At 50.7% G+C, this 22,323-nt stretch overlaps 3 protein-coding genes and 1 long non-coding RNA gene across 4 annotated transcripts; 1 reads left to right on the top strand and 3 right to left on the bottom strand.

The window, feature by feature from the left end:
• Positions 1-591: 591 nt before the first annotated feature.
• Positions 592-2,761, top strand: LOC100902285 (gonadotropin-releasing hormone receptor). Its single transcript, XM_003747650.1, has 7 exons — positions 592-927; positions 1,160-1,372; positions 1,473-1,622; positions 1,707-1,877; positions 1,989-2,185; positions 2,261-2,427; positions 2,508-2,761. The coding sequence occupies exons 1-7, from the start codon at positions 856-858 to the stop codon at positions 2,720-2,722; spliced, it is 1,185 nt and encodes a 394-aa protein (XP_003747698.1). The 5' UTR covers positions 592-855; the 3' UTR covers positions 2,723-2,761.
• A 1,479-nt stretch (positions 2,762-4,240) lies between these two features.
• On the bottom strand, positions 4,241-5,345 carry LOC100901992 (uncharacterized). The gene is made up of 3 exons (XR_145673.1): positions 5,257-5,345; positions 4,541-4,890; positions 4,241-4,403 (listed from the first exon to the last, which is right to left on the bottom strand). It is a non-coding gene; the product is annotated as an uncharacterized LOC100901992 (long non-coding RNA).
• Positions 5,346-12,697: 7,352 nt separating this feature from the next.
• LOC100905501 (tyrosine-protein phosphatase non-receptor type 2) lies at positions 12,698-16,003 on the bottom strand. The gene is made up of 8 exons (XM_018641146.1): positions 15,900-16,003; positions 15,032-15,372; positions 14,866-14,925; positions 14,598-14,749; positions 14,381-14,506; positions 13,271-14,030; positions 13,068-13,176; positions 12,698-12,986 (listed from the first exon to the last, which is right to left on the bottom strand). Exons 2-8 carry the CDS (start codon positions 15,302-15,304, stop codon positions 12,862-12,864), a joined length of 1,605 nt encoding a protein of 534 aa, XP_018496662.1. The 5' UTR covers positions 15,305-15,372; positions 15,900-16,003; the 3' UTR covers positions 12,698-12,861.
• Positions 16,004-17,903: 1,900 nt separating this feature from the next.
• Positions 17,904-21,681, bottom strand: LOC100905355 (neprilysin-1). The gene is made up of 15 exons (XM_018641145.2): positions 21,540-21,681; positions 21,230-21,430; positions 20,990-21,073; positions 20,679-20,908; positions 20,535-20,603; positions 20,325-20,432; positions 20,128-20,252; positions 19,947-20,033; positions 19,745-19,848; positions 19,368-19,660; positions 19,110-19,260; positions 18,880-19,010; positions 18,523-18,720; positions 18,212-18,387; positions 17,904-18,131 (listed from the first exon to the last, which is right to left on the bottom strand). Exons 1-15 carry the CDS (start codon positions 21,604-21,606, stop codon positions 18,032-18,034), a joined length of 2,124 nt encoding a protein of 707 aa, XP_018496661.2. The 5' UTR covers positions 21,607-21,681; the 3' UTR covers positions 17,904-18,031.
• Between the last annotated feature and the right edge of the window lie 642 nt (positions 21,682-22,323).

Raw genomic sequence — 22,323 nt, 5'->3', positions numbered from 1 at the left:
AGGGAACTTCACCAGCAGCGTAGGGAATGCCACAGCCCCTCTGATGTTCCAAGTTACTGGTCAGACGAAGCAACCTCTTGGTCGCGTACGCTTCCGATAGAGGAAGCCAGGGCTCTGGGGTATTATCCGAGTCATCGATGTACAATTGACAGTGGATTACTATCTCTCGCACGCTCGCAGACCGACGGGCTCAATCTCATTAGGGGATTTTCATCCGAGGGAACCTCAGAGTTCGTGGTGGAATCAATGAACCCGAGCGCGCGATGGGGAACTTCGAGCGAGAAGTCGTAGACGGCTCTGAGAGCATCTACGAGAGAGCTCTTAGAAAGAGCTTCTCATGACAAAACATCCTGGTCAATATGGGAACCATCCTTGTTCCTCAGGGTACTTTATTACCCTCTCTGAAAAGGCGTATCCTCGACAAAGGTCGTGAGCATAATTGTAGAATTGTAGCTGCTGATGTGGGGCTGTAGCTTCCTTAACCCTGTACCGTCCCTCACCCGCCGTTTGGTTCCCCTCGGGCAATGATCGTCCCGCGGGAAAGGGCTCCTGCGGCGATCCTTTCGCTTACTTGGGGCAGCCTGAGCCTCCGATAGATCGCGAGCAGCAACTGCTGTCATGATGAACCGAGAAATCCAGGGAATTCAGCTTCCAGCAGCGTTGTCAACCGAGATCAAATGGAGCCTGGCGGTCGTTATCCTGTGATCCGACTCCGACGCGTTTCTTCTAAGCTGACCGAGAATCCGCGAATAATTCCCAAGACAGGGAATCGATCTCCCAGCAAACAGGTCAAATATAGACGAGAAGAGACCGATCCACGACGCCTCGAGTCTTCGATCAAGAGATTCCGGTCAAATGACGAACGCATCCCGCGTGACCGATCAGAACTGGTCCGGTGTTGAAAAACTCGCTGTGACCGAAGCTGAGGCAAGTATGGAATGTTACGAGATAGGAGCCAAGACAATCACTGCGCCGTTGGGAAAACCCTTGCTCGTCTCGGAGGCTAGCTCGTTCGGTATAGTTTGAAATCGGTTCCCGGAGCGACGCTCTCCTTGCGAAGAAGTCAGTGAAACAGCTACAAGGAGCGTGAACCTCCGAGTAGATCTCGCCCTCAGGACTAATATGAGACTTGTTTTGTTCAAAAACGTTTCCTCTGCAGATCGCGGAAATTTGTCCAGAATGTATGTTCAACTCCGAGTCGCTAGTGAGCATCATCGTATACAGTATTCTGTTCGTGTGCGCGGCCGTCGGGAATGTTCCCGTTTTCCTCTCCCTGATCCGGAACCGCCATAGGAAGTCAAGAATCAAACTCATGATGTTGCACCTGGCTATCGCCGACTTGATCGTCACCTTCATCTTCATCCCAACTGAGGTATGGAGCCTCAGCAGCTCCCCAGATGGCAAAAAGATCTTGGAATCGCGCACAGAATATACAGTCTCATACTCAGCACTCACTAGAGATTACCCCGCAGATATTCTGGGTCATGATGGTCCAATGGAAAGCCGGGGATCTCCTATGTAAAATATTTCAAGTGGTCCGAGCTTTCGGACCATATTTAAGCTCAACAATCATCATCTGCATCTCCTTGGATCGATATTTCGCCGTTTTGCATCCCCTCAAGGCAAGTTCTGAACCAAAGAATATCCGCAGAAGTGTCGTTTAGCTCCGAGAGGTTTCTGGCTGAGGATAGAGTGGTTTCCTGCAGGTTCACGACGCCCAGCGTCGAGGGAAAATTATGATCGCTCTCGCTTGGCTCGTTTCGCTAAGCTGGAGTCTGCCTCAAGCGGTAGTCTATGAAGTCGACGGGCACCCCGTCGTGAAAGACTTCTATCAGTGCATCACCTTCAATTTCTTCTCGAACGCGCCGCAGCAAAGAGTGAGTCTCTGGATCGAAATCAGCGCTCCTTGCTCTGATATTCTCGTGCCCTTTTAGAGATGGCATCGCCCTCCGGAAACATATCACATTCACATCACGGAATCTTCCCAGGTTTACGTCCTATTCGGTCTCGTACTGCAATACGGAATTCCACTTCTGATAATCATTTGGTGCTACAGCAGAATAATGTTGGCTATTTGCCAACGATCCCAAGACGGAGAGTTGGCGACGAGTCGCAATACAAATAATCTCCGCGTGCAGTACAGGCAAGTGAGGCTCAGGCGATCCGATCCTCGCAACGCGGAATGGTGGGTAGCTCGCGCGAAGAGCTTCCTCGAGGTACACCCATGATCCGAAAATATTATCTTGATCCAAACTTACAGCATCAACCGCACCCGGAACCGAACTCTGAGACTCACAGTTGTCATTGTTCTCACATTCTTCTGGTGCTGGACCCCTTACGTGACCATGGTGGTTTGGTATCAAATCGACCTCGACGGCGCGACAAAAATAAACGGTTACCTCCGGAACGCACTTTTCATGTTCGCCGGTGAGTCGAGAGTTTCCTCTTGTTTCGAGCCTCCCAGGCAGGGCTATACTCGCTGGTCTCCGACTGACTCCTCTTTCCAGTGAGCAATTCGTGCGTCAACCCTTTGTTATACGGCAGTTACGCCAAGTCGAACTGGACGAACGTATTTAAGAAATGCTTCAGTCCGAGAAAAGAAGAGAACGAGATAGATGGGCACATCTCAAATTCTCGCCAGACGATCATCATCGCAAGCGGAGGGAGTTCGCATCGCAGCAAAATTATCTACACCGGGAGTGACCCGAATCAATTAGACTGAATAATCGAGTTGTACATTCTCACGACCGGAGGTCAACGGCCGCGAAAGGACGGTCGAAATTCCGTCCTTGAGCACATCTGCAAACGCCTACTTGAGTTCCCCAGTTTGGTACCGTAAAATGTTGGAGCGATCGACCCTTAGAATCGGTTGAGACTAAACGGTCATGGTGGTTGTCGAACAATAGGATCCCAGAAATAGAACATGCCCAAGATTTTTGCAATGACGCATACGGTCGAGGATGAGGCTTTCGTTATGATTGTTTCGTTGAAGTATGTAGGGGTTAGTCAGCGAGCAAGAATGCTCACAACTGGAATCAGACAAGGTGAACGATGAATAAAGTCTCGATGGAGGGGGAGTTGGTTCTTAAATATGTATGAAGGCTCCTCAATACAGGCGGGATAAAAAGGTAGGTAGCTTCTGTGCATAGGGGACGCCGAAGCCCCTGGGCCATTAGCAAGAATCGCCCGGCGGAACTCCGCTTCGATCCAAGGGGGGGAAGAATCAAGGAGTTCGGGGAACGAGGGTCTAAATTATGATAATCACCCGTTCTGCTTATCGCATTCGTACATCTTGCCTTCATTCACTGTACTTGGAAGTCTTCCTTGTAGTTGTCACAGATCGGTACTTAGCGGAACTCTCTGTCGATCCCTCCCTCACTTCCTTGGTCCCTCTTTGGTTTCCAGCATCGCGCACTAGGGAATGATCTCCCCTTCGGCTCGTGATAAGGAGAGGGACCGAGTCGGAGAAATTCTCTGAAGGTTATCGATCCCTCGTGAGATGCGGGTTTTCGGGGATTGGACACGCGGCATGATCGGACGATTGCAGTACACAGGCTCGCCCAAAGTCCCATACAGAGTCAGTGAATCCGGATCGCTCCATGATTGCTTTCTGAGTGATTTTCAGTGTGGATTCGCTCGCTCGATCGAAGAATCACGCTGGCTGATGAACCACGGCTGTGAAGCCTACTCTCGACCGATCAGATAATGAGCGAGTCTCTTGTTCTGGTCTTCAGCCATCCCGAATATTCAATGGAAGTCGATTCCTCTCCCCCGGGGGGTGCAAAACACTGAGTTCTCCCTCTTCGAGAACGCTCCTCGGATGAATGGTCGAAGCAGCTCGCAGGCGAGATAGCGATGGGATCACCCTGGCTGCCGCTTTCGCATGTTACCTCTCAACCCCCAACCATTCGATCGCATGACCTACCTACATATGCTCCGCGAGAATGATTCCCCCAGATGTTCCCATAGATCCAGCAACCCTCCATGACACCTCAATTGACTTTATGTTTGGGAGACGCACCGAATGTGAACCTTGCCAGAAGCTTCTCGCACGTCGACGCCAAGAACCTCACTCGATTCTGCTGCTACGCAAGCCAAGTTGAAGCATGGATGTCGTTCTTGGAGAGCTCCCATCATTCTCCCAACTCCGAGAAACTCCTGGGTTCCCAAAAAGTAATCCCCTACGTCGGAACGCTTCCGCAAACGTTCCGCCAGCAAGCTCTGAGCGAGAATTCCGACCTGATTTGTGTGTAATTGACTCATCTATTCAGAATATCACGCAGCATATAGTTGACATGCCAGTATATGAAAATGGAGAGGACCAATCCCAGAACGACCAGGGATCCCAGAAGACGAGCTCCGAGATGAAGCTCTTGCCCGCTATCGGCCGACATTGGATAGGCCTAGAAATCGAAGAGAGAATCGGTCAAGCAATGGGAGCATACGGTGCTGCTGGTATGAAGTGGTTTAATTGTAAGATCAAATCTCCACTGTGCGGAAGGAATCTTGACTGCCTGCGCCGAGGCTTCCTGCAACTTACTTTCCCGTGTTCTTTCGAAGTTTTGGCATTGTCGTAGTCGCTATCTCCTGATCCTGTCATCTCAAGTCTATTTCTTTCCTGTACTCTTGAGACTCTTGTTCTGTGTATGATAGGGCAGCACCTAAGCTCTCGATATCGTGATTCACAGCAGTTTTTTCTCTAACACAGATCACAATCCGGGAGGAAGGAGCCGGTTCATCGAAATCCTCTCTGTTGGTGATGTCAGCGGAGCAGCATCACGCGCCCCGGAGCTACGGACAGCTGTTTTGTGTTTTCTTTGGAAGCACAGATCAGCGGCATCATCTCTGATCCATGCATGGACCACTCCTGGTATCACGTATCACTGATCACTGAGGAGTGAGGAGCTACATGTAATTATATCGACGAAAGATGTCCTTCATGACAGCGGGCTATTCGTGAGTTTGAACCCCGGAGCGCGACTTCAAGTCCGCGGAAAGCGGCTCGACCCCCACGCTGCCAACAAGCATAGGGTCAAGTTCTGGGATTGAGAACTACAAGCCGGATAATGCAATAAAAAGATCGCTGCCCCTCACTTTATGACACATGACTCATTCGAACGCTCTGCTCTGTTCGGGCCTCCGGATAAAATCTCGATTTCGAGTTCTGAGACTCTACTGCATCGTAGAGAATGTTGACCTCTCAGCGTCAGACTAAGAGCTCTGACTCCACAATGTTTCTACATGATTGGAACTCACCCCATCAAAGTACGTCACGAATCGAGATGCATAGCAATGCGCACTGGAATTCAAGCGTAGATCGCAGCTGGTGCTGAGTGACACGGGGTGGAGAAGCGCCCTCTTGTGGCAGTCCAAAGAGCGAGACTGGAGGGCAGCGACGATGCTCAGTTAAACCGGAACCTTCGCCGGCGATAGATGCACGAGATTAGATTGTCGTGACTCCGCCGCATGTGCGGGATACCGCTGCTCGAGGGTGAATCATACGATGCAAACTGAACTTCAGGTCCGACAGTGATCTGCCCGCGGCATTCGCTTCGTGAATCGTGAAGTTAGGTTCTCTCTCCGACGAATAAAGACGATTCCGTCGTTTAGTCTCTCCCTGACTCCCCGACTCGGGGACCCCGAGTGAAGGAGATCTACCAGAGACAGTCTTGTTGGTGGGCGAGCGGGCCAACAAGCTACCGATGCAGATAAAAGAAGACCTTCTTTTTCTCGGGGCAGGTGGCCTGAGGGATGGATATTCTTGAGAAAGCCGTAGCGGGAGATTCCTTTGGTGAGAATCGAGCCTCTCCGTCCCGGTCTCTGCGGAGCTACAATAATGAGGATTCGAATCATGTAGTGAGGGCCATTTCATAAAAGATTCCTCCACGAAACCATCCACCGCTCTCGTTGGAACCGTCAGCGCCGCGTACAGCGGGGAGGCTAATTTTTTATTTCATCGAGTCGCTCGCAGTAGGTATGACCGCGGTATCGATTGCACGGGATCGCACTATATCGCGACGTCACCATCCCGCGCAAGTCTGAGTACCATCCCGTGAAGCATTGACGCGAGTCCCCAGTCCGACCCGAATTATCGTGCTCACGATCGCTTCCGGCTTTCTTTCTGAGGAAGAACCTGATTTTGATAATCTCTACACCGGTCATATGCTTTGGCGCGCGATCTCATAGGGCCGACGTGTAATTCGCGCGCGAACAGCGTTGAGGATTAGGGGAATCCCGGGGTGAATCCTGCTCTCTCGAATCAATCCGTTCTAGCTCCTTTAGTGACCTCATCCCAAGCCCAAGCGTATGACCCAAATCGTGAAATTCTACCTAGTGAAGAGACTACGCTCTTTGATCAGCTGCGGCTTGCCATCCATTCCTCTTGCGATGATGTGTTTCATCATGAGCCTTCGGTGCTTGTTGTGAATGTTCTCATGACTCCCTGGACAAAAGGTTGTCGTTCGGGCACAAGGTGCACGGGCGCAGGATAAGAAGCCAATTTCGATCGCTGGGGCAAAGAGAATGGCTCGCGCAGGTATCCGCGAATGAGAGAATCTTCCTCTCCCGTTATCCCATCGCGACAGCCGAACCTCGCTTGTGAGAATACGAAAGTCCGCTCGTCGGCCGAGCTCGACTCTTGGCGCGAAAGTGAATTTGTTTTTTTAATCCGTAGGCGGCATCGCGAAATTGCGCATTCCCCGATGACTGACAGACTAATCTCTGGTCCTAAGAGCTCCTAAGTGAATTTCAGCCTTTAGGCTGCAACCACCAAAACTGTCCCGCCGGAGAGGCCGCGCAAGGAAAACGTCCGAGGACATACGCCCCCCTTAGCTGCTCTACCTGCGCGAAGTAATGAGACGAGAGGAAGTACCCCGCCTGGCGAGATTCCATCATTGTAATGACGGCATCGATCTACATAATATGTAGGTCTGCTCCGGGAGGCCGGCACGGAGAACCAGAACGCGATGGCACGGGCTCTGGGAGGGAGGGGGGGGAGCGCCAAAACTTCAGAAGGGCTAGACGAGCGGAGTGGGTACTCTCGAGGAGCTAGGAAGCCTCGGGCACTGGCTTATAGGCGGTGGAGTAAGATGCGCCTTGTGGTCGACCGTGCAGGAGCTCAAATGCAGAGGGAGCGGCGGGGGTCAAGACGGAGTGGGGAGGCGACGTTGAATCGAGTAATGTTGGACTCAATTCTCATCTGCGATCGGGATGATCATGGATGTAGCCCCCCTGTGCGATATAAGAGGTTTGCGGTCGAATGGAGCCAAGCTGGCGCAGGATCCATAGAGCAAATGTACCCAGGAGGATCAAGGCCGAGTACCTGCATATTTTTCCGGCAGCAGGGATTGAACCCACACCGCCTCCTGCACGAGCGGCGTCGTTGCGGCATTTCACCAAGTGAAACGCACGTTTGCACGAGTAGTGACACACGCGTCAACCACTCGACCACCTGTCGGTGCCCGGGAAATATGCTGATAGAGTTGACACGAGCAGAGTGTTGTCCTCTTCCAAGGGTAGAGCGACCGGTCGCTCACCCTTGCGCTGCGCGATTTGGATGTGTGAAGGCTCAAATTCGATTGAATTCACATTCGGTCTTGGCATATCAAGCTCCAGTTGCCGGTCGGGTATCTGGACTGAAACTGTACCAAGAAAAACGAAGAAGTCACCAAACTTTTTTTCCTGCGCGTCGCTGCAAGTACATATATTAGAGAAATAGACGGGTTGGCGGATCTCGCCAGTTCCCGCTACGTGGAGAACAGGGATACACCTAGAAGGGCCGCATGGAATTACCGTGTGCGACGTCACAGAAGAAAATTTTCGAACCCCATCCATCTCGGGGAGCATAAAGCCGCCCCTCGGCCATCCGTATACCATAATATTCTCCTGTATCGGGATTCCGATGCTTCAAACCGACTGCCTCCCGGAAACAACTCGAGAGAGTTGACACGAGCAGAGTGTTGTCCTCTTCCGAGGGTAGAGCGACCGGTCGCTCGCCCTCGCGCTGCGCGGCTTGGATGTGTGGAGGTTAAAATTCGATCAAACTCACATTCGGTCGTCGCACATCGAGCTCCAGTTGCGGCTCGGGTGAGTCGACTGAAACTGTACCAAGAAAACGAATAAGTCACCAAACTTTTTTTCCTGCGCGTCGCTGCAAGTACATCTATAGGAGATATAGACGGGTTGGCGGATCTCGCCAGTTTCCGCCACGTCGAGAACAGGGACTCTCAGGCGGCGGAGGCCTCATTTGCCCTGCGTGGGAGCGGCGCGTACGGTCGTGCTCCACAGGTGCGATTTGAGATGCAGCTTGTCGAGGAAGCTTTCGTCGCTGTTCCATGATCAAATGATCACGTATCACGTTAGAGGGGCGCTTGCGAGGATGGTCTCGAATGTCTCTTATCCATTCTGTGCGAGCATGCCGTACCTCGATTCCAGAACCCTCTGCGTCAGGGACGTGGTTGTGTACCCCCGTGAGTGCAACAACATCACCGTTCTTTCTTATTTTCGCAACCGGGGGGCATCCCTCCCCTCCGTAGGATTTGCACATTAGTGACATCATCTTCGTATCTTTCGTGGAGCGTTTGACGTGGAAAGAGAACGGAGCCCGTCCCTGGATGTCGTCCATGCCAGTAACCCTGTAATGGCCCTCCGGATCGGTCCAGGGATCCGATCGCTAAAGCGGAGACCTCGGGCCTTCACGAATTCTTTCGAGGTGACATCGTCGGATTCACGCACGGGATAACGCTCCGAGAGGCTTTCACGCCGGACGACGAATGTAGGAAACAAAGAGATAACCAAGAGAAACAGGCAAAAAAATATAAGCATTTGAATTCAAAAATTCGTATCTTAAACCGACCAACTTCCGTTTCCCACAGAACAGAGGAATCCGTTAGTGCTCTTCCTGACCGGGTTTCGCGCTTATCCGAACTTGAGCCCGAATTCCCGAATCGTTCCATCAGAAATACCCCGCCTGAGCTTATTCGGGCGAGCAAACTATTTATGGGGATCCCGCCTCTGGAAGCACGGTTCGGTTGTTGGGCTGCGCAGATCAGGGAAGGGGGCCTACCATCTAAGGCTGGATTTCAGAACGGGCCCGGTGGCAAAGCATGATTCTCGCTCTCCGCGCTGGGCGGAAGCCGGCATATTCCAAGCGTCGTCAATTGCCGATAACTGCAGTTTTTCGGGGCGCAAAAGCTTGCCCTGAAGGAGATCCCCTTCCCAATAGCGATTTCGTGCTCGGCTTCGGCTCGAAGCTGTGTCTCAGAAGGGTCTAGGTCAGTGTGTCTCAAAATGGGTACCGCGGCGGATTGCGCGGAACCCCAAAGTCTACCTGCGGAACCCGTCATCGCTGTCAGAATTTGAGAGCGGCAAAAGTTCCACTTTGGTTTGCTCACTTATCGCTTCGCTCGTTCAGATTGGGATCCTCTGGGGCGTCCCGAATTTTCCTGAAGATATATGCTACAAGCCTGTGTTCTCGGAGAATTTCCCTGATTGACCGTCTTCGAACTGAAGAACGAGAGCCTCACGCCTGGGGGATCCCGCCCGGGTTCGCTATTTCGCGACCCAGGGACGCATGATGCATACAATTCGTTCATCTTCGATGGTGCTTTCCTGCTCCATCCGCGCAATGGGACCGGAATAGCTTGTCCCGATTTGATCCGATGGGGCGCGGCCCGCTTCATTCTCGACTCAAAACCGATTTAGAACAGAACTCCCTGCTTGCGTTCGCGATGTCGTTGCTAGATTGGGTCTCGCCACACGACCACTTTCCTTGATTTACGCCAAGAAATAGCTCACATGTTCACTGTCAGATAAGTTCTGGACAACTTTATTTCATCTTTCTTCCACCTGTGACCAAGGGCGTCAGCGGCCAACCCATTCCGCTTCGAGAATATCGCTTGCACGTTGAGGTCTGACTTCACGACTCTGACATATCTCGGCGCAGTGAAGTGGCGCTCGAAGCGAACTTCGGCTCGGCCGCATCCTTGGGAGCGATACTTAGCGGCCATGATACGGTCATTCCGGACAGGAGTGTTCCTCGGTTGCCGTGGTGGAGCTCGGAGGCGACAGTGCCTTCCCTCGAGGTACTTCTCAGCTCAAGCGCCATCCACACTTCATGGCAAAAATGAGATCGTCATCTGCGCGGCTGTCGCTCGTGAGAAGAGATGATTTTCACATCGATTTCATTGACGTCGAGAACGCAAAAGCGTGACTCTCGATTCCTGGAAGGATCAGCGCCCGTCGATACATCGCATAGATGGGATGATTCATCAAGTCGGACCTGCCTTCGGTCAGGAGTAAGTTTCTCGACGGTCTAGGACTCCCTGCTCTAAGAATCCGTTTCGGTGTGATGAGATCCCTGGAGTCGCTCTGATAATAATCTGTCCGGGAGCCGCCGTTATCTACCCTAGAGGCCAAACGCCGCAGAGACCTCTCTGACCGCCCGCTCTCTAGAACATGCTACAGAATGCGTTGATTCGTGAGTGAAATGTTAACAAATGAGAACATGATGTACGGCGGGCTACATGCCGATACTCCGATACACTCCCTCTCTTCAGACGGCGCGGCGGTGTTGACAGCCTTCACTTGAGGCGGGGTGGCGGGAAATATAATCTAAGCAAGCGGAGGAGAAAAGCGGGGCAGGGAGAGGTAGTTTCCGCTACTGACTGATTCGAGAAATCTGTCCGGAGCCTTCATGATGGAATGAACTGTCCCAGCACGATGAACGATTTTTTACATTTACTCCGCGGGGGTACATCAGCGGCAAGGGAGGCTAGTTCCGTTTTTGACTTCGAGCTTATTTTCTCTAGAACGATAGACTCATTACGACCGAGTGCCGCGTCCGTGCCGTGGAGACTCGATCCGCTCGACGACCGATCTTTCCGACTAGAAAGATTTTTCCTTTCCATCATTCATCGGCGTTGAGCGAGAACTCGATTATGGCGATGGTTCATCGACCGAGATCCGTATCTTCGGAGGCATTTTCTGTCGAGCCTCATTGAGCTGCTAAAGCGGGAGCCCCTCATAAAATCATCAGATCGACCATTCTCTGCACTTTCTCTACAGATAATTCAGAATTCATCTATAAGCGCGAGGGCATTCATTGAGCTTCGAGCTCAAAAAAGGCTTATGATTTGGAGAAAATCGGAGAATCGAAGCGCCAAGATTCTCGGTGCCGTCGGAGCCGATGCTGTGAGGATCCTGATTCTCTTCGAGCTTCGAAAGCGGCGGTTTCGGGGGGCGCCTGCTGGTGTCCACGGCCTCGGAGGTCGACTCCGAGGGGTTCTAGATTCCAGCATATTGAGCCAGCTCGACCCATCTGCGGCGTTCGTTGGCGTTCGATAGAACTTCAGAAGTCAAGACGATCAAACCACGCAGTCTTGAGTTTGGCACGACTTGGAAAGCAGCTACAGAATCCCGTTCACATGACCGAAAGTTTTCGGATGATTCATGATCAATGTCGAACTCATGCTGCTCCGTGATTTGATATCCGGCTCTACATATATATCCACGGATGAAGCTTCTGTTCAGCACTGATCTTTCGAAAATGTCGTTTAGCCTCCTTAATTCTCGATGGGTTTTCGTGGTTTTCGTGGCCTTCATAATGTTGGCGGGATCCTCGTCACAGCGAGCGCACCGTAAGCAGGACCTCAGAGGATGTGTGACGACAGTCGTATGTGAGCTCCGACACGATGTTCTCGTTCGCAATTCTCACATCAATCTGAAACTCGATTTTTGCCGCAGATCGCAACGGACCGCAGTGCGCCACTGGCTCGGGATTCTGGTGTCAATCAGTGAGAAACGCTCGGAAATGTGACGCGATAGAATGGTGCAAAAAAGAAGCGTGGTCTAAGTCTCGATAAATCCAGCGAAGAAGGAGGTGGAATTGACAGTTTTGAACATCGATGAGAGTCGTTTGAGACGTCTCCCAAGAGGAGGCCTGTTAAATCAGAGCAAGTTTCATTCAAGGCCTCCGCTTCACCCGGATATTCGATTCATTCCCTCGGAAGCTCCCGTCGGAGGACGAGTTGAACGCTTCAAAAGAAAAAGCCTGCTGTACATAATAGAGCGCGGGGCAGTTTGTGACGAGGAGGCGGAATCGCTGTTAGTTAGAGCGAACGAGAGTTATGTCCCCCAGGCCCTTGATGGGTTCAAGGGATCGAGAATGGCACTTTCCAGGAGCTAGCGAGAAGAGACCTAGCGATTCTCCTCTAATTCATTTACCGTGGTACTCGCTGTTGGAGGAGTGCGCTCGGCCCGTAGCTCACCCCTGATGTTCGCCTCGCCTAATAATTAGAGATGAAGATTTTTCGCGGCAAATTTCCGCCGAATTCACGGGAGTTCGCGGCCTCCATTGAAAGTCTATGAGGAGTAGCCGGAAATTTCCGCGAAAATTCGCGGAAAAATGGCGGTTCGCGAAAAATCTTCAGCCCTACTCATAATGTATCTACTCATCACAAAACTCTCCTACGGCTCGGATATCGAATTCAATCCGGCGGAAAGATTCGATTTGAAAGCAAAAATCGGCCATTGAGTTTCCAAGAGCTCCTGCACAGGTTTGGATTAACTTATCAATTTATTTAGTTATTATCATTACTGTAATCGAGGTTTGTAGCATGCGCACGCGTCTCGGCTTTCCTAGAAAATAGCGATCGACCAACGGCCTGTCAAGGCGATCTTGCTCTCTGTCCCCCCGACATCGACCAAGAGATTGGATTCACATTTGGGTGCTTCTGAGAAGATTTGTTCACTTTGTCTCACTAGATCGAGTCGCCCACGCGCTCGTCTCTCTGTATAAACGATAAAGATCCCAGTTTGGCGGCAATCAGTGATTCTAGGCTTTCGTTCGACTGCAGGACGCTCTCAACTCCTGACATAGTCTATGATTCTGTACAGGAGGATTCCGGCTCCTAGGAATACGACCACACCGATGCCAATGTTCTCGAACAAAGTTCTGCGATCGTTCGCGGCCTCCGCGTCTTTAACACCTGGGGGAGGATGTTTACTCGATTTAGATAATCGGTGCCGATCGCCGAGCTGATTTTGATCAGGGACACAACCGGACGAACCTTTCTTGATAGCCTGGACCTTCTGCTGTATTTTCTGTTCGTGCAAACGCTTCCTGATGAGCATTTCTTGGTCAAAGTTTGGCGTTTGATTCCCCCCAGGCAGCGTGATCTGCGAATCGGATGAACGAGTGATCAATTAGTTTGAGAGAAATCTCCAGCAAGAAGGAATCCTAGGATTCGAGAATTTTCATCTGAAAACTCACCGACTCGTCCCGCATCCACTCCTTTGCCAGGATTTCTTTTTCGAAGCTATGGAGATCCTCGGAAAGGTTAGGAAGTACTCTATCTGTAGGCAAGGGCGACTGCGGGGGCTCTCGCTGCGGCTGCGTGCCGGAGAGTTCCCCCATAGGAATGTCTTTTGGCGGCAAAGGAGGAGGTCCACTGTCGCTCTCGCTGTCGCTATCGCTTTCGCTAGCGTCAGCCGATGCGCAAGCAGAGTCGGCCGGAGATTCCCCGGAGTTCGTTACAATTTTCAAAACTTCGTCTCCGCCCTCGAGTTCCTCCGGTGGTTCCCGCCCGATGGCGTCGTTCCCATTGGCATTTCGTTCCTCGTCGATCCCGACATCGTGTTCGTTGACGTCGTCCTCTGAGGAGCTGTCTTCAGTGTAATTCACCACCGTCTTCATTGCCATCACTGGACGAGCTCTGTGCGGTGGCGGAGGGGGAGCGTCTTCATCTTTCTTGCGAGACAGGTACGGAGATCTGCCGTCTCTCCGACGTAAAGCTTCTATGATGGCGAGATACGAGAAACGTAATTGTTCCGGGGCTTGAACCAATGACATTCGGTAACGACGCATTTCGAGCAAGACCTCCCGTAAGTTTATTTCGGATTCATGGAGGTGATTATGCTCGATCATCTGCAATATCGAATCTACGAGGCAGAATGTTCCCGATCGACCGATGCCAGCGGAGCAATGAACTATCGCCGGTCCGCAGTGGCTTTCGAGGCAGCCTGATCGCCGTCTGTAATGCAAGGATTGAGCTCATTGAATGCGCCGATGTCGGTCGGATCTTAGGCCAACAATATGAGGGGAAAAAGAAGACTTCAGGGAGAGCCCTCGCTTGTGTGCTGAACCTCCGTCGCAGCTCATAAACTTCGGATATTGTCGAGTCAACTCCATCCGATAGCCCTTAGCCCAGAAACCCCGCTATCTCGCAAATAATCGGCTCGTCCCTCCGATGACTTGGGAGTCAGACTCCAGTGATTGTGAGAACACCGAGAGCTGATCGACCGCGATAGGAAAAGGGACATATTGAGTGAGATGCCTTGAGACGCAACAACGATTGATCATGCACTGTAGCGAGTCACTTACACATCCGATAGAAAGTCCAGAAAATCATCGGGACTCTGGGGAACGCCAAAATCTGGCCAGTTCATGTAATGGAATTGGAATACTTCTCGACCATTCCCCGTTTCACCGTCCACGAGCCGGAAGGTCCTGAGCAAGTAATCCAGTTTAGCTCTCCAGTCATCATCGTGAGATCGATGTAAAGCAACAAGGACTCAATACGGGACGAGGTGCCACTCACCGACAGATGTAGCTATCTTTTGCACTTTCAGAGACAAAACTCACGGCCAGTGCAACAGACTCGAAGTTCATTTCTAGATTGTCCTTATCGGGCCAATATTTGTGGCACTTCAGGAGATTCTTCTCAATCAATTTGTTCAACATCACAATACCCTATAGAATCCGTGAGAGTTATTATCGGAACCATTCATGACAGCTAGCACAGAATAGAATTATTAATTTCATCGACGCGCGCATAGACCTCCTGCCAATTGTGGAGGATCACTCACTTTCGTATTTTGTTCCCAGACCATGAGCCAAAACTGGGACAGCGTTTCGGGTAGTGGTCCCTGTGGAGAAAATCAGATCCTCATCCTCTGACCTCGTCAAACTTTTCCGAGAGCGTTCCCTCTCAGGTCGAGAAAGACCTTGGAGCCATGAACTCCTGATACTCACTTGAGTCAAAATATACTCGCGACCGGCTCTCTTCACTGGGACGATATTGGCGTTGATATAATCGCTTTCAGATCTGAGCAGTACAACCCGAGAATGATCGTATGGATGTACGTCTCTGTATCGATTCAAGGGACGATTTTCTACTTTTTTGGCTTCCTCCGTCGTGTAGTCATGCTTTAGGGAGCTGATTTTTATGTTGAAGAAAGCTCGTTGCCATGATCTCTCGCTTTCGATTTCCTCGAAGTCTGCTTCCATGATGACTCCAATAGACATGCACACTTAATGGTCCGAGGTAATGAGAAGATGGTTACGAAAGGTACTTCCGCGCAGATGATTTTCACCTGTAAAGAGTGATGAAGACTTTCTTCAAATCTCGCACTTACAGAGCTTGGAGAATAATTGGGGAAACTTGGGATCGGTAGTCTCCTTCACGATGGCAGACGTGTAGATAATTCGACAACATGCGGATTGACAAAGTGGGTAGGAATGGTTTCTAGCTCGGTATTCGTAACTTCGATCTGAACTCGAGAGCGTAGGTATATGAGCGAGTGCGTGAAGACGCGCACATCGTGAACAGTCTTTGTTTGACGTTTATTAGGGGACAGATTGAGGAGAGATCTGAGACCTCTGCTCAGATGTCGTCCGCATCTCCGCCGGGAGAACGATCCCATTATCAATTGCAGCGGAAAATTCCGACCCATTCGAGGTTGTAATTTCATCGGAACTCACATTGAATGCCGGTACGACACAAAAATCCCCAAGATCTGAGTTCGCTGAAGATCTACTATACTCCTAGATGCTATGACGCTTGCAGTATCATTATTTGAAACGCGCTCAGACACGACATCAGAGAGCAGCACGAACTCACCAAATGATATAATTTACTGATGATGAGATTCACGCTCACGTAATGCAATGCAGATCTGCGGTTCGCTGCTTTATTCTCTGTGTGGGTGATGGTTGGCTGTTTGATGTTGTTGGTCGCCGCAGCGTTGACGGCGGCGGCTACAGCCACACGACGAATTTTTTGCTCTCCCTTTTCTCTCTGTTTTGATGGGCCTACTGGCACTGGGCGCCGCCTGTGTTGGAGACCATCCGACTGAACCCCGCGAAATATTCCGTACGAAAGATTCAGGCGGCTAACGACTTCACGTTCGCCAGGTCGATTTGATAATGGAGAACAAGAGCAAGGTGGGGAGCGAGGAATCTTGCGAGGATAGACTCTATCTCTGACAGTGGGAAGCGTGATGTCGATGATCTCCGCTGGGAAGTTGAGCGACCCGGGCGCCGGGCAGTCTCTGTGTTTCCGCGTCGGCTCAAAGACTTTCGGTTTGATGGAGATCGAGTCTTCGGGAGGACAGCATTGGTTCTAGCACGTTTAGTGGGGAAAAGTGCTCGGTGATCTGAGCTCTTCCCACTTGACTCGCATTAGGATTAGCGGGAGCCTCCTGCCCTCCTGCCCTCCTGCCGTCTGCCCTCCTGCCGTGAGGTTTCCCCTGGCAGTGCTGGTCAATCAACACAAGGAATCCTCGGTATTAGGAGTGCGGCCATAACCGAATGCGAATGATTAAAATCGGACATAGAGCCCTTCCGAGATTCCCTTCCGCCACGAGGGCCACGTCCGCCGCGGCTTACAAGCTTCCATATAGGAGTTATCGAGCTGACTATCCATCCTGATTCAAGCCGTATCTACGGCACGGAGCCGCTTAAGTATTCCCACCGCCGCACAGTGGGGCCAAATCACATTTTAGGTGGACAAAAGTCTTTTCCGGATTTCGATCTCCAGTGATAGCCCAGAATATTCACCGAAGTCTGGAGGTCAGAAAGCCATATGTCTTTCAGTATATACCGCTATTATGAGTTACGAGAGAGCGCGGAGCTTTCGAAGTCAAGCTTTAATTGGAGGTGCGATCTGCTTTCTTCCTCCCAGAAATAAAGCTCGAAAATGAATACACTCGTACACTTCCGAGGCGGCTCAATGGATTTTCCCAAAACACCTCCGGTCCGGATCTCGCGTTTGAGACCGGTTTGTACCCCGTCAGCTGGTTCCGCACCTGCCGAGCCGAGGAATCAGAGAACACCTCCAAGCCCCTAAATTCATCAAAATTGGTGGCTCTTGGAGAGTACTCCCCACCCTTTCCCGCCCGGATATTGACTCATTGGGGGACACATCACACCTTGAACCACCTCAGGAAAAAAATTGTCACCCGGTTTTGGAAAAAAAATCATCGAAGTTGACTTCAGAAATTCTGAATACGTAGGTTCTGGTTCAACCTATTTTCTGTTAAGCGAGGATGAGGCCCACACGAGAATTCAAGTGTGACTTCCGCGATCACCGACCTCGACGAGAGCCTGATAACCAGATTTCGCGTTATTCTCCGGACTCTCTGTTCGAAATTCGGAGTGAATATTGGGAAGTTCGAGATATTCGTGAGAGAGACGAAGTAAGTTCTGCAAGAACTGTATCCGTGGCCGTAGCAACCAGCAACGCTGACTGTTCAGTCGACTGTTCGGTGACTTCGTTGTTTCCGTCAGTGAAAATTAGCAATATTTGCTGTAGGTAATCATGCGTTTTTCGGATGCAGGCAAGCCTGGCATGCGAAAAAAATGAGAAGAATAATTTTGTCCACCGAAAATGTGATTTGGCCCCACTGTGCGCCGGTGAGAACCGTAGTGAACTTTGCGACAGCTGCGAGCCACAACGGATCGTCACAAGCCGCTAGGACAGCATTATCCCACGACCCCCGAGGTCCGTGCAAGAGGGGCGTATGATCCCCCCTCCGCCAATCATGATGTATGATGGAGGTGCACCTCCGACCGGACTCCGTTGATGAATATGCGGAAAAATTGAAGCATGGTGAGAGACTCCGGAAGGGGGGCAAATACCGTTTATTTCCAAGATTTCGATATCATCCATCTGATATCTAGTTGACATTAGACTTATTAAGGGTCCCCCGTTTAGCCACTGCGTACTGTGCAGCCCTCAAGGACATCGTTGTATCACCAAACGCTACACTTCCTTCTCGGGTTCATTGGTGAACCGATCGGACAGCGATACGCGGTGGAGAACTCTTTCGAATTCGACAAAGCACCGATGACTCTGTAAATAATGGAACATTTCAAGCTTGGTTGCCACGTCCGATATGACTATTCGATGAAGTTCGCTTCGACCTCTCTCACCTGTATCGCGGTGCCGTGTGATCACTGAAACGCACGTCCTGGATTGCTCGTTCAATTGTTGAGCTCGAGCACCAAATTTGAGCGTAGGTCAAGAAAAATAGTTGTTCGTCAGTGAAGTTAACCCCGGGCAATCGAATTTTCGTGCTTTTAAGCTCGTCTTGACGTCTGCGGAAAGCCTGAATAACACAGATTGAATCAATGGGTTGGAAGTTGGAAGCCGATCTTCCGGGGAGCGGACCCCGCATTGCGTCCCAACAATCGACCACCACTGTCCTGTGGCCGAGTTCCCAGTCGTGCCGGGAGAATCTCACCGTGTAGGACTGCATGATGCCTCCATTGTCCGCTATGTTTTCCCCTTGCGTTTTGAAACCATTTATCATCATGTTGATCTCCTTCACTCTATACCCCGAGTATTGCTCGATCATGCAACGCGCCTTGTCTTTGAAACGCTGCAAGGCTTCGTGTTGCCACCACTGCTTCAAATTGCCATGCTCGTCGAACTGCCGCCCCTGGAATGTTGTCGTTTCACCTCAGAAGGAGGACAACCGATGGTAGGGGCTAGGGGCTTCTATCAGGAAAGCGATAAACTTCATCGCTCTCTTGGCAAGGAGAGGAATTATTCATGGCCTAATGGTTGACGCTCGCTTCGATGGAATATCTCGAACAACCTTATCATCGAAGCCGTGAGTGATCTCGTGTCCGATGACCACTCCGATCCCTCCGTAATTCTTCGCAGGGGGGTAGCTGGGATGGAACATGGGCGGCTGGAGTATAGCAGCCGGCAGAGTGATGAAATTCCCTGGAGAAACCGACTATTTACGGGCGGGCATCCGGGTAGAGATTAGGGACAAGTCCGTCCCTCCCCCTCAGCGAGAACATACGCGAATATAATACGTACCCGTTCGAGTGTAGAACGCGTTCACCGTACCAGGGGTCATGAGCCATCTTCTGAGATCATTCTCTTTTCCAAGCGTCTCTAGTTCTTTCAAATGACGGAACTTGCTCACGCGTATGATATTTTCGAAAATATTGTCCGTTGTGAAAACAACCTGGGGAATAATGTAGCTTCCTCATTGGTTTTCTGCAGGAGAATCTTCTGCGGTGGGAGGGAGAGCGAGAAGTAGATGCCTCAAATCTCTTATTCGGAAATATCGACCTTGTGGTTGCGCTCGAGCCAGTTCTGATCCAGGATTTCATCCGGATAAGCAACTTTGAAATTCATGGCAAGCGCTTTCCGTATGGCGCTCTGTTTCGTGCTGCTGTCCATCCAGTCCAAATCCGAGAGATTCTCCAAAAAAGCTTCTCGTATGTCTCGTATCATCATTTCTGCAGATGCCTTCATCCACGGTGAATAATGGTTCTTAAGAAACATGGCTCCCGTGACCATGCCGAGATTTATATTGACTAGAGTTACACAGAGGCGCCATCTCGGTATAGGATGAGTAGTCCCTGAAATCGAATGCGTCTCAAGACGGCGCGCCGAGGGAAATGAGCGAATCAGGCTGAGTATCAGCAAAGAGATCTTCGGTTTACCGGTGACGACGTTCGTATATCTTTGACGCAACGAAACGAAACGCCTATCGAGGAAATTCATCAAAAAATACACTACTCTCCATCCCATATAATTCGCCAGCGTCCTGAAATAGGAATATAGCACACCAATGGGTTTTTAAATTGATAGAGAGGGAATAATAAGAAATCATCGAGGGAGAAGCGGAAGGAGGCTCCAGCCTACCTTTTTGGTGTATTCGAAATGAGATCGTTCAGCTTCTTCAGATAGGTGGGGGCGTAAACTACCAAGGAAGTGTTCGGTGCGAATTTCCTATCGAAGCGAGCACGCTTTAAGTCCCGGCCTCGTCCGCACTAATATATAGAGGCATAGGCATCTTTCGAGCTAGTTCTTCCATGTGACACACCTCTCGAAAATAGCATCCACCAATTTATGAATCCTCAGTTCTGGTACAAATTCATTGATTTCAGCCAACGTCATCCGGTGGTTGATGGCTGTGAAGTTTCTACGCTTCTCGCTAGATTCCAGGAACTGGAAAAACAAATTGAGTTCAGCGGGGGAGGGGGGTTTTTCAAGCGTTCCTAAATCAGGAAGCAAACCTACGGTGCGCATCTTGATCTCGAACAGAACCACGTGTTTCATGTCATCAATCGCTTGCGTCCTGTTTGCACCCAAGAGCTCAGCTGCCAAAACCATCATAGAGTGGTACGCCTGTGGAGCAAAAATACTGCGTGCTCGTCAACGGAGAAAGCTCTGGATTACTTTGAGACCTCAAAGTCACTCAATTCATTCAGAGCTTGATGTCCTACGAACCTCGATCTGCTTCTTCCCTCTCGCCGTGCTGAAGTCGACCGATGGTATCAAGGGCTCTTGCTGATCCAGCTAGAAGCAACGCACAATTTGAGCCGAAGTTGAATGCATAAGTATCGTTAGAAATCACCAAGAAAATGACTCCACCTGAAGGATTCTCGATGAGGAATCAAGTTGGTCCGCTTGTGAAAAAACTTGGAAAAACGTCTCAAACTTGAGCCGCCGGAACTCAATCAACGTGTCGTGCCAGTCGAAGTTCTCCAGATCATTGGATACTGTAGAGTTCGCATGCGGCGCTTCTCCGACATTTGGCCACTTGAGTTTCAATGAAGAGAGGAGCTCTAGCAGGGGTTTCTCTTTCTTGATCTCAGCCGCCGCTTTGGGGAAAGGGGGACAGGTTATAAAGGGAATTGCTCTGAGGGGAGCAAGATAAGATTCCAAAAGCAGAAGGGTCTCACTTTCATTGATGCATGATTTATAGAAAATCTTCGCCTGTCCAGCCGATCGTCCGTCCCTGTCCGTGATCGGTGCTTCCAGAAGATCTGCAAAGTTCCGTATCCGTCGTAGCAGCAAGGTCGGGGTAGATCCTTCCTTCTGCACTTGCGAATGCTACAATGACGAATTCTGATAAACAGAATCGCTCACGAAAGAGCGAGCATGAGCGAAGCCGATCCGTTGCTTTCGCCTAGCTCACCTACCTTTGAAGACACGACGCATCTCGTTTTTCAGCAGAGCCAGAGTGTCGAGGCCGCTCATATCGGGATTCAGGGGGTTATGCGCTCCCCATCGTCCGCAAGCGAATTGATAGAAATCCTCACAAGGATCCGCGCTTTCATCCATGGCTTCGAGTATCGAAGATGATGCGTGTATACATTCAGCAGTGAGGCACAGCCTTGAGGCTGTGATCGGAGACATGAAATGTCAAGGTATATTAATTGGCTGAGCTTTCGAATTATGCGAACCTGCGGTATCCCGCCCGGTATACTTCGATATCTGCACTCTACCCACATTGTTTCTGCTCTCTCCCCGTCCGCGCGACGGGCATCGAGACGGAATTTTCCAGGTAGGATTGCATGTGGGATGACCGTACGAGCAGCAGTAGGATCAGCCCGCACAAAAGACTCAGGGTGAGAACGAGCAACAGCAAACTTCGCTCGACTGCATTCGGAGAAGTCTGCAAGAATCCTTGAGGGTCTACTTTCGTTCCTGCAGGAGAGGGGGTTGCATCCATTCTCCGGCACGTAGGCTATCTACAGTCGCTGTATTTGTAGTGTACGAACCTTCTTCAGTTGTTCCGATGTTTCCGTCCGGGGTTGACTGGGCGCTGGAATCTTGAAACCTGCAGCGAGGACGGGACCGAACACTTCGGCATTCCTCACGTATTGTAGACGAATCCTTTCCGATAAGGAGGGGATTTAGCAATGAGTTTTCTCGATTCAAACTCGAATACTGTTCGTATTTTCAGCGGCCCGGAAAAAGCTTGAGCTGCATCTCCGACAGGCTGATTCCTAGTAGCTTATAGATTTCGAATGAATATTACGAGACGACAATCGCGCTCGCGACCTCACGCGTCAAGCTACATGTAGTCCGACGAAATACGCGGGCACTCGGGATTCCAGAATCTTCCGCTCAACGATGAGAAGAGAAACTCATTATTTATACCACTAGCATACTCCGATCTACACAGCGCACCGAGAGTCGTCGTATCAGACTCGAGACGAAACGAAAAATTACCTTTGGCACTCATTGGGAGCGTAGAGAGACGGCATCTGCAAGAAAAATGTCCTGAGCT

This window comes from Galendromus occidentalis, unplaced genomic scaffold, assembly GCF_000255335.2.
Source record: "Galendromus occidentalis unplaced genomic scaffold, Mocc_1.1 scf7180000077524, whole genome shotgun sequence".
In the NCBI taxonomy this organism is placed as follows: Eukaryota; Metazoa; Arthropoda; class Arachnida; order Mesostigmata; family Phytoseiidae; genus Galendromus; species Galendromus occidentalis.
The sequence above is the reverse complement of the archived record's forward strand: the minus strand, read 5'-3'. Positions and strand labels throughout refer to the sequence as shown.